Source organism: Callorhinus ursinus, unplaced genomic scaffold (assembly GCF_003265705.2).
Source record: "Callorhinus ursinus isolate GAN/ISIS: 27379988/994484 unplaced genomic scaffold, GSC_fseal_2.0 scaffold15, whole genome shotgun sequence".
Classification (NCBI taxonomy): Eukaryota; Metazoa; Chordata; class Mammalia; order Carnivora; family Otariidae; genus Callorhinus; species Callorhinus ursinus.
The window spans coordinates 41535313-41547409 of NW_027397077.1; the positions used below are offsets into that span (position 1 = coordinate 41535313).

General features: G+C 43.7%; 1 protein-coding gene across 1 annotated transcript in view; it reads left to right on the plus strand.

Moving 5' to 3' along the window:
* SYN2 (synapsin II) overlaps positions 1-6186 on the plus strand; it is a 221384-nt gene extending 215198 nt beyond the window's left edge. The window contains exons 12-13 of the mRNA XM_025885440.2: positions 2470-2686; positions 5246-6186. Coding sequence (XP_025741225.1) covers positions 2470-2686; positions 5246-5381 — 353 coding nt within the window. The 3' untranslated portion in view covers positions 5382-6186. The remainder of the gene's footprint in view (positions 1-2469; positions 2687-5245) is intronic.
* The last annotated feature ends 5911 nt before the right edge of the window (positions 6187-12097 follow it).

The following is a 12097-nucleotide window of genomic DNA, read 5'->3' on the forward strand; positions in this document are numbered from 1 at the left end:
ACATTCCTCTCACTTCCATACTGATGAATGTTACCATTCTGGATTCCAGGTCTGAGGAGTAGTGTTGATAGTATGATGTATGTGTCAAGGGCACGTGCCCTAGTTTCTTCTTTGGTTGCGGGCAGATTCTGAGGCTACGGGGAAAATGCACTGAGTGTGAGTGTTCTCATCTGTGATCCCTCCCTTAGATGGTGATGCTGGTCGATCTGTTGTAAATATATACATATATGCATTTATGCACTTCCAGGTGGGTTGCATAAGAATCAGGTCCTTAAATACCTCCCAATCTGATGAAATGGTAGAAAGGAATAAAGCAACATTTCCCAGAATGGAGGAATACATTTTTATTTTTATTTTTACTTTTGTCCAAGTAGTGAGCTGATGGTGGTGTTGCTTCTCTGCATGTTATCAGTGTGAACATCCAGGTGCTTTTCATGTGACATTTGTGAGCCACAAATACAAAGTTGCCATTTGAATTCAGTCAGGCTCCAGGGTGGTGTTAGCCAAAGTTTCTCAGGTGGGGGAGAAACTAAAGCAGGCAGCCTAACCTGACTATCATGTGCCCTCAGGCAGCATGCTAAGGGACAACTCTGTGGCCTGGGGGACATCCATGTCACAGTATAGGATTGCTGTTCAGGTGTTTTATACCCATTTCTTTTCTGATGTTGTCCCCTTTTTTTGTACCGATCCAGCTGGGAGAACCTCAGCCAATGCTGGAAGTGTGATTTAAGTACCTCTCTTTTGTGACTCTCTTGTACAGCTTAATGTGCAATAAAGGAAAAGTTATATCTGTCTTCAGTGTTAAGTTGTAAAGTTTCTGGCTATTCAAGCATCTCTGTACAAGTGGGAAAGAACTCAGATTCCTGGTAGAAGAGGCTGAGCCATCAACCTGCTGTACTTTACAAGAAAAGGCTGATACAGATGAAGCCAAACTTTGGAAGAGGCAAAAACTGGCTAACGTGAAATATGCTGATCTGTCATCTTCATCTTCACTGGTTATCTGATTTGAACTTTGAACTTCAAGTTTTCAATCCAAAATTCCATTTGTGTATTTATTTATGTAAAACTAACTCTGGTATTCATTGGTAATTGATACGGTGGAGTCCATGCCATGTAGTAGGGAGATGGGCTGATAATCATGGGTGCACAGTGGTGTAGATGGATAATTCTGCCTCTTCAGAGGGTATAGGTATTCTGGTGTTTCTAAGATACTAAGTTACAACGCAACTCTTAGCTGCTTTTGAGTTTCTATAAGCCTACTCCTTCCAGCTGGTCCATGAATGTGGACGCCGGGAGTGAGACTTGAGAAATTGGATCTCTCGGGCCAATTATGCATCGTTCCAACAGTCAGTATGCACTGATGAGGACATCTATTAAGTCAAAAGATGACTAAGGAACCCCCGCCCCTTAGTAAATCTGAGCAATCAGGTATCACACTTACTGCCTGACAACCCCCAGAGGAAGGATGGCCTTTTGCCCCTCCAGGCCACTGGATGGTTTTCTGTCTCATGCTGAGAGAATGGTATCCTGGTCCTTTTCGGGGTGGGGGTGGAGGTGGAAGGCTGCTTCTTTGTGGGATGGTGCCCACAACATTCCCAGGGGAGAATAGGGCTTGGGTTTCTGGAGAATTTCACCACACACACGGGGGAGGGAGAGGAGACCCCTGAGGATGGTACTAAGAGGCAAAAGAGCACATGGAAACAGAATATTCCCCCTAGTCATCTGCTTGAGTTAATGTTAAAATGAAGCTCTGGTGGGGCGGGGCTTGGCAGTCAGACACGTGCAGGTCAGGAGCTGGACAGGGCCCAGTTCTGTAAAAACAATGCAAGTCTGTGATCATTAATGATCATAAAGCACACAATACTTTTTGAAGAACTTTCTTGTCCATTAACATCTTTGAAACACTACCTTCTTGAAAGACAACTAAGACTAAGGATTACTTTTTCATAGTTTTATGGTTGTAAACATCAAGGCCCAGAGAAGTTCTCTGACTTGCTCAGGGAGTCACTGATGGACTGTGTCTTGACTTTCTGATTGCCAGACCTATGCTCTGTACTGCCTTGTACTGCATCTACAGTGTAGAACCTGAGACCTCCTAGTAAACCGTGGGGCACGTTGCCCTCTACCTGAGGAACCTCTGGGGAAGAGGGGTGGGGTCCCTCTGGTCTGGGGGGGGCCTTCTGTAAAAGAGCTTGCTTCTGATCAGGGCCCCTCATCCCATGGTTTCTTCCTTGTCCTCCTGACGTCTGCTGTGCCTGAGGTGCTGTGTCTCTGAGGAGGTGCAAGTAGTGGCAGTTGTATGAGGGAAACCAGGGGCTGGCTCTGGAGCCCGACAGAGCCTCGGGTGGCTTCTTGTAATAGAGCTTATTCTTTTGGTGATTAACTAATCTCATCCTTTAAGACGTAGATTCTAATAAGAAAACCCTTTGATACGGTTAAATTATGAAGTTTTTCTTGTACTGAACCTAGGGGGCCCTGGGCAACCCCAAGGAATGCAACCCCCAGGCAAGGTGATGCCTCCACGTCGGCCTCCCCCTGGACCATCACTGCCACCTTCCTCCTCTTCCTCCTCCTCCTCTTCCTCCACCACCCACGGAGATGCACCCTCCAGCAGCAGCTCCCTGGCAGAGGCCCAGCCACCCCCGGCCGCTCCACCACAGAAGCCCCAGCCTCACCCACAGCTCAAGTAAGAGACAACTCAGCAGCTCCTTCCCCTCCCCTCTTCCTGCCCCTCCTCACAGGCCTTAGGCTCCAGAGCTGCTAGAAAGCACTTTCAATCAGGCTTTCTTCTACAGATATTGTTGTGGGACTTTTTTTGGGTTTTGGTTTTGGGTTGTTATTATTATATATATATATATATATTTTTTTTTTTTGGTTGGGGGCATGGTTGGGGGTTGATTGGGGAAGGTAGAAAAGAAGGAAGTGAAAGTCTAAGGTCTAGCTAGAAGCTCAAACCCTCCCCTTTCTTCCTGGGGAATGCCAATAAGGCAGAGTCACTGCCCCTTTCCTATTCTTATATTAGCTTAGGGTTTTGTTTTTTTTTAATCCTGTCTCCCACTCTTTTTTCCATTCCTTTTCTCTGTGTGCGTATGTGTGTTTCTCCCTCTCAAAATTTAAAAAAATAAAAAATCCTCTTTCCTGCCTCTGACTCACAGTTAGGGTGTGCAATCAGCAAGGCTGCCCAGAAGCAAAAGAGGAAGTAGTTAAATCCATTTCAACTTCTTACCTTCAGCTTTGTCAGAAGGAGGTTGGTTTCTGGTGTGGTCAACAGAGAGGGTCCAGATAGATACCCTGAGGAACTCCATCTTATTGGGCTTCCTCACTCCCTCTTCTTGGGCTTCCTCACTCCCTCTCTAGAAGCCCCCATCACACTGTCCTGCTTCAGAGGAAGAACTGAGGGCCCCTGGAAAACAGTAAAGCTGTACTTGGGATGCACCTGGGTGTGGATGGTGGTCAGTTCTACCCTCTCCTCTAGAACTAGAGCTGCCTCTTTGCACCATCCCCAAACAGACCTCTGTCATCACTATCAGCAGAGACAGCTGTAGCCTTGCAGGGATAGGAGGGACCCATCAGTGCTTTCAGAGTGAGGTGATGGGAATCTTCAGGGAGGGAGAAAAGGAGGCCACTTAGACATGGTCTAGTCATTGCATAGATGAGTAAACTGCTCAGAGAGATTTGATTAATTTTCTTTCTCAAAACTACTCTGCTAGTTAGTGGCAGAGCCAAGATTCAGGCTCAGGTAGTCCAGATGACCACTTTCTCTGGGTCTTCCAGCCCTCGTGACTGGAGGGGCATCACCCAGTCCTGCTCCCCAGCTCTGGCCAGTGGCACATTTCACATCTCACCTGACCCATAACTTCCCCTCAATCCAATTTTCTGCATGCTGACTTTTAAAATCTTTCCTGCCTTCTCATTAGCCACCTCTGGCCCCAGTCTGAGAGCAGATCTTTGGGTTGCCATTGCCTTTGGGCTGAAGTTGTTGAATACAGCCATCATCTGATAACAAGCAGGAGGCTTATACCTGGTGCCCCTGGCTGTGCATGCAGAGGGGGCCCTGCCTCCCAAAGGCCAGCATGTTGGGGCCCATCGCCAACCCTAATGGAAGATAGGGCATCTGTTCAGTCATCACTGCAGGAGATAAACTGCTCACACTCCTGTAGAAGGGAGTTTCGGGGGCTGCACCCTGAAAGTAGGGAAGGGCTGGGAGCCCTAAGACATCAGGAGAAAAGTTCTACAGCCAGAAACCATCAGGAAAGAGACACAGTGAAAGTCAAGGAGATATGGCAGACCACTGGATATGCCAGACCTCGTATTCTCTTCTCAAGGACTGGGCTTGGCCTCCCGTCGACCTTCTTGCCTTCACAGTTTTTCTCTCTGAATCCCGTCTCTCAGGGGAGAGATTGGTTCCTAAAATGTATGTGATTTGGGTTTTTAATTAGAAAACTGCCTAATGTCCTTGTGTGCACCAGATATGTATCTCTTCTGCCCCTGGATACCCTGAACTGCATAAACCTCATATTAGGGCTCCTCTGAGGAAGGCTACAAAGAATGGTCATGTCCATTTTAAGAGCGGGTAACTTGAGGCCTTGGTTTATTCCAAGTTTATTTGGAATCAGAGAAAAAGAGCCCAGTATAAAGACCTGAAAAGGCCTGGAGGGCATTTTACCAAACATCTGCACATCACAAATGAGAGACCAAGTCCCAGAGAAGCCCAAGAATGAGTGAAGGGCAGATCCAAGACTTTGACCCAGGTCTTCTGATGCTGGCTTTACCACTTGACAGTTGATGGAAAAGAGAGTGCAAAGAGTCTATGGTCCCCTGGTTGCTATATTTCATCAGAAGGGAAGGGTGTGAGATTCCTAGATTAGTACTTACCAAGTTGGGACCTCTGAAATGTAGCCTGTGGGCCCTTTAGCATTAAGTATAAGAAACAGCCTTTGAGTCACTCCTCCCTCTTTCCCTTTTCTCTTTTTTCCCCTTCTCCCTCTTTTCCTTCTCTTTTCCCCCTTCTCCCTCTCTCCCACACTGCCCCCATCCTTTCCTGTATTAGCAGCACTGAAGGTGAGGATAATAGCACAGGGGCCTCCCCGGGTCTTGGCAGTACTCCACTGCTGGCTTTCTCCTCCATGACCCTGGTCTCCCTGGGGTGGGAGTGGGGGTTTGGTTGTGTATCCTCATGTCACCGTCTCTCCCTGCCTCAGTGGGAACACCCCCTCTCACGTTCTCTCTGGTTTTTATCTTCAAGCAAGTCGCAGTCCCTGACAAATGCCTTCAGCTTCTCTGAGTCCTCCTTCTTCCGGTCTTCAGCCAATGAGGATGAAGCCAAAGCGGAGACCATCCGGAGCTTGAGGAAGTCCTTTGCCAGCCTCTTTTCAGATTAGCTCTCCAGATACACGAGGGTGCCTAGCCCAACCGGGAAAGGCATCTGAAACATTTGCCAATAGTCAGCCACACTTGGTGATGTCCCATGACCTTGACGTGTGTGGTCCCTTCCTCTGTTCCGCTGTGCTAAGTGATATTGTGCAGCTCAGAAAAGACCATGTGAAAGTTTCAGGGCAAGTGTCTAACCAGCAAGGGGCACCTGACAGAGAGAATAGAGCTGCTTTCCTGTAGTCCTGAGAGTTTCCTCTGAGGTTATTGTTTGCTGTGAGTGTAGTGGCCTTATTGTGACAGTGTCCTCATGTCTTATTCTTCTTCATGAAATCAGGATTCCCTTCACTGAGGACTCTTGGTAGCTTAACCTAGCTCAGAAGCAGAGCTAAGCATGCCCCCGCTTTAGTCAGTGCTGCCTGGTTGGGGAGCATATACTTACCCAAAAATGCTCTTGGCTCTAAGTGTTAGGAACCTACCCACACTTGGATCCCTTGTCATACCTGTTTAGCTGTTTAAAACACACCTGCCCAACACAAGAGATTCCTCAACCACTATCATGGTAAAGTACCTCTAGTCTGTTGATACTGGAGAGAACAAGGATCTGCAGTACCCCCCACCCCACCTTTTCTCTCCTCCGGAGAGCAGTTCTTATGTGCGTGCTGCAGTGATCTTGAGCTCCGAAGCTGCACTGTAGGGAATGCATGCCACTGTAACAGCAGTATACCAAGTTTTGTGTTCATCTCCAAATAAATGTTAAGACCTTTGGTGTAATAAAAGCCGCAGCATTAACCAGCATTTGATTCAGCCATGAGGTCTCCCCTAGGCCACCCTTTTGGCTGAGAGAGTATATGTGAGGCATACGTATGTGCTTGCAAGTGTAGGGAAGGGAAATGTCTAGGAGAGTGAAGCTGTTTGTGCCGGTATGTTTGTGAATGTATTTATGTGTGAGTGGCAATTTGCAAGTGGTTGAGAGTATGGCTATCCTTTAGATGTCACTTATACTGGGCCTCCTGACATCTGGTGAATATCCCTGCAAGACAACTGAAGTTCCTTTGGTAACTAGCATTTCTACCAATTTTAGTGAATTTGTAGCCTTTCTAGTAAGCATAGCACCCTTGTTCCTGTGGCAGCCAAGTTAGACCTACCTGTCTGGTCCATCAAGCTCCTCAGCTAAAGCCACATGGGGGTGCCAATGAGGCTGTACCGACCCGCTCTGATGAGTGGTGTCCCACAAGCCTGGCCTCAGGCATCCTAAAGAGGTCTGCGATTGAGAGTGGGCTCTGAGGAACTTCACTCTGTCTTCTTCACAGCTCACACAAGAGTAGGTTCCTGAAGACCACAAGTCCTATGAAGATAAGCACCACATCTGCACTAATAAATGGAAACCAGTGTATTAACGTTATATCTATATAATTTCCAACACATACCCATCCTAACTCAACCAAATAGCACTCAGCCAAATGCCACTATCTTGCTAACCCTCCTCACAAGCAATAGATGCTGAGAGGCCAGAGTGTGAAGTTCTCTGGCACCAGGGTCTCCTTTCTAACTCAGTCCATGATTTCAGGGTTCAAGGATCCAGAACTCTACCTTCTTCTTACACTTAAAAAACAGGAAGTAGAACTTCCCATTGAGTGGCTCCAGGGGTGGAGGGAGTGGCAGCCCCTCCCTCAACAACACACATAACTAGGGAAGGAACTATTAAGCCAAACAAAAAAGTGAGGGACAGGGAACTCCTTATGCTCTAGGGAATTGATCTTCAGGGTTTCTTCTATTTCCACCCAAGAGTCTGCCACTTGTGGTCACTTCTGTCCCCCCGATTATAGAAATGTTTAGTAGAATGCATTCATTTCATCAAAAAGCATTTATTGAGCACTTACTATGAGCATAAACATTGTGATGGAGTCAAAAAATATTTACTAACAGTTTCATAGTGCTTACCAAGTTTCAGGCACCATTCTAAGCACTTAACATATATCAGCTCATTGATATATGTTATATCAAGAATATATATACCAGGAATATACCAAGAATCCTGTATTATAAGTACTAGTACTGTTTTATAAATGAAGAAATGGAGGCACATCAAGATTCAATAACTTGCTTAAATTCACCCAGCTGGCATGCAGTGGAGCTGGGGTTTGAACCCAAATAGTATAGCAGCATAACTCATGGCTTTGACAACTTTGCTATATTATTTTTTATTTAATCTAGCAAAGGAAACAAGATATAATTTTATTAAATTGTACATAATGTAAAAGCAAAATAAGAGATATACACAAAAATTCTTCATCCCCATATCTTCCTCCTTCCTCTACCTTCTCTCTATCCATTGGTCCCAGGAAGGGAGGAGCAATGGGAGAAGGTCAGAGAACTTGTAGCAGTGTTGACCCCTTGTCCTAGAACCATGAGTAACATACACAGTGTATCTTATTCTGATTGAATATAGTCTGGTTCTTAAAAAATTACTCATTCTTCCACATGTAATGTCAGACCAAAAACCACAAATGGCTTATTTAGAAAATGAGTCAGCCAGGAACTGCTAGGGTGACAAAAAGGGGAGGCATTTACCATAGGTCATGTAACACCCTAGTCCAAAGGACACATGGATTCTACTCAACCCTTAGTGATGGGGTGGGGCCAGAGGTGGGGGAGTTCCATTTAGAAACACCCCTCTTGGTACATAATAAAGCTTGCCCCAGAGACTGGGAAATTTTCCACTCACATCAATCAATAAATATTTAATGAATATCATGATTAAAAAAATTATCTAAACCTGGGATCTCCCAGGGTTGGTGATAGTCCACTATAAATCTTGAAACCTTCAGTCTGTAGGCTAGTTGTGACCACCCTGCAGCCCTCTAGGCAGCTGATGGGGATTCCCTACCCATATCTTTACACCAGATTAATAGAGATAGAACACCTCATCCCTGCCCCATGGAACTCCCCATCTCCTTGGGTCAAGATTAATTAATTCTTATTTTTTTGTTCATAATTCTTTATTGTATACTTATTAAGCTCAATAAATTTTGTGGGAAGAATATAAAAATGAGTTAAGCAAGATTCTGCCCTCATAAAGTTTACTGTCCAGTAGGGGAGGTAGCATATATACAAATATAAAGAAGAAAGTGGTCAGTGCTGTGAGACATACACAGTCAAAATGTTAGTTTGGAAAAAAAAATTAAGCTTGATAGGTATTGGTAAGGCTATGGGAGATAGAACGCTTACACACTGCAAGTGGAAACATATGTTGGTACTACCACTTTGGGGAACAATTTGGCAATATCTAATGCACAAACCCTATGACTCAGTAATTCCATTTCTAGACATTGTCTCTAGAGAATCTCTTTCACATGTACTCAAGAAGGCAAGTAAAAGAATATTAGTCGCAGCACCATTTGTGAAAAATGGAAACAACCAACTATCTCTCGTGAGGGAATTAGAACATAAATTGTGGTTTACTTATAAATTGGAATACTATATAGAAGTTAAAGAAATAAACAAAAATCTGGGCACCTGGGTGGCTCAGTCCGTTAAGTGTATGCCTTCAACTCAGGTCATGATCCCAGGGTCCTGGTATCAAGCCCCATGCCTGGCTCCCTGCTCAGCGGGGAGTCTACTTCTCCCTCTGCCCCTGGCCCTGTCATGTGCTCTTTCTTTCTCTCTCTCTCTCAAATAAATAAATAAAATCTTTTTTTAAAAAGAAATAAAAATATTTGAGGAATTTAGTTAAATTCAGATAAGGTATGGAAGGAGAATGCATAAGATGAGCCAAAAAAAGAGTCAAAGCAGTAGGTGTTGTGGGAGTGGAACATACTTCCAGCTTGGGTGGTCAGAGAAGGGGGCAGCCTACTAGTGAGTTGTGAGCAGCCCACAGAATGAGGAGACATGCCCATTGGGGAAATAGGGTGAGCACACAGAATGCAGTCACTGAATTTTACAGCTGGAGGTTTCATCTAGTTCTGTCTTCTCATTTTACAGTTGAGAAAACTGAGGCCCCCGGCAACTTAAGGAGCTGGCCAAGGTCGTGAAGGAAGTTAGTAATAACAGTAAATGAGTCTCAGTCCTAGGTGTCTGATGGGCCGTTCAAGACACTGTCCTTCAGGAGATAAATGAATGGGTTTCACTTCCAAGAGCCCTCCAGGGAAGGAAAGGCTTATGGAGAATTTCAGAAGCCAGGAAAGAAATGGGAAGAGACAGTGTTGGGCTATAGGAAGAGCCTGGAATCAAATCTGAGTTTAAATCTTGACTTTGCTAGTTATTAGTTAGTTGTCTTTGATTATAGCTTTTCTGTGTCTCAATTTTCTCATCTATGAAATGAGAACAATAGTACCTTGCTGAGGAGATTATTTTAAGAATTAAATGAGCTAAGCCTCTTCAGTAAGTGGTGTTGGGAAAACTGGACAGCTACCTGCAAAAGAATGAAACTACATCACTTTCTTACACCATACATAAAAATAAACTCAAAATGGATTAAAGGCTTAAACATGAGATCTGAAACCATAAAATTCTTAGAAGAAAACAGTAATTTCTTTGACATCAGCTATTGAAATATTTTTCTAGATATGTCTCCTCTGTCAAGGGAAATGAAACAAAAGCAAAATTAAACAAATGGGACTACACCAAAATAAAAGGCTTCCACACAGCAAAGGAAACCATCAACAAAATAAAAAGGCAACCTACTGAATGGGAGAAGATATTTGCAAATGATATACCCCATAAGGGATTAATATACAGAATATGTAAAGAACTTACACCACACACACACACACACACACACACACACACACACACACACACACAAATAATCCAATTAAAAACTGGGCAGAGGATCTGAATAGACATTTTTCCAAAGAAGACATGCAAATGGCCAAAACACATGAGGAGACGCTCAACATCACTAATTATCAGGGGATTGCAAATTAAAACACAATGAAATATCACTTTACACCTGTCAGATTTGCTAAAATAAAAAACATAAGAAATAACAAGTATTGGCGAGGATCTGGAGAAAAGGGAACCCTCATGCACTGTTTGTGGGAATGCAAACTGGTATAGCGATTGTGGAAAACAGTATAGAGGTTCCTCAAAAATTAAAAATAGAGCTACCTTATGATCCAATAATTCCACTACTGGGTATTTACCCAAAGAATTAAAACACTAATTTGAAAAGATATATGCACCCCTATGTTTATTGCAGCAGTATTTACAACAGCCAAGATAAGGAAACAACCCAAGCATCCATCGATGCATAAAGAAGATGGAAAAGATGCAGAAGATCCGATTGGCAGGTGCTTGGCTTGTCGCTAAGTTCTAGTGGTCTGTACCACTAAGCATCGCCTGTGCAGGTCTCTGTCCTCTGCCTCAGGCCACAGTGACAACATATGAATAGAGGAAGAAAATTTCTTCTTGCCTCAGTTCTTGCTCTCCAGAATTCTCCTTCATGTCAGAAGTGCTTCTCTTGGATAATCCTGATCTCCAAAAGCTAGATCAACATTCAACTATTTTGAACAACAAGGAAGACAATCTGAGGATTAGGGAAACAATCTGCACAGTTGGAGAAAGAGAACATGGCAGATGCGAGGCTTATTTTGACAAACAGATCAAAGCACACCCATTTAAAGATCCAAACACTCTGCACTACAGGTAAGGAGGAACTCTGTAGAGGAAGGTCCAGTGGGAGAGAGCAGCCAAAACACAACAGAAGGGTGTACACAATATGCATCAGAAACACTTCTTGAAATTTTTGTTTCTTGAAATTGTTGCTGTTTTTGCTGTTTTTTTCCTCTTTTTTTCATTTCCTCCTCCTTTCTTTTCTGAACAAAATGATTAGATTAGATGGAGAAATTCACCCCAAAAGAAAGAACAGGAGGTAATACTCCCTGCCAGGGATTTAATCAATAGGGATATAAGTAAAATATCTGAATTAGAATTTATAAAAAACGATTATAAAGATACTAGCTGGGCTTGAAAAAAAGCATAGAAGACACTAGATAATCCCTTACTGTAGAAATAGGAGAACTAAAATCAAATCAGGCCAAAATTAAAATGCTATTACTGAGATGCAGTCACAAATGGAGGCTTTAACAGCGAGGGTAATGAGGCAGAAGAGAGTCAGTGATATAGAAGACAAAATGATGGGAAATAAGGAAGCTGAAAAGAAGAGATAAAGACAACTAATGGGTCATGAAGGGAGACTTCAGAACTCAGTGATTCCATAAAGTAAAATAATATCCAGATAATAGGGATCCCAGAAGTTGAAGAGCAGGAGAGAGGGACAGAGGTTTATTTGAACCAATTCTTCTAATCTGGGGAAGGAAACATTCAAGTCCAGCAGGCACAGAGAACCACCCCCTCAAAATTAATAAAAATATGTCAACTCCTCTACACATATTAGTGAAACTTGCAAATTTCAAAGATAAAGAGAAATTCCTGAAAGCAGCTCAGGACAAGAGGTCCTTAACCTACAAGGGTAGAACATAAGGCTAGCAGCAATCCTGTCCACAGAGACCTGTCAGGCCAGAAAGGACTGGCATGATATATTCAACATGCTGAATGGGAAAAATATGCAGCCAAAAATACTTTATCCAGCAAGGCTGTCATTCAGAGTAGGAGAAATAAAGAGTTTCCAGGACAAAAACTAAAAGATTTTTTTTTAAAGATTTTATTTTATTTGACAGAGAGAGACACAGCGAGAGAGGAAACACAAGCAGGGGCAGTGGGA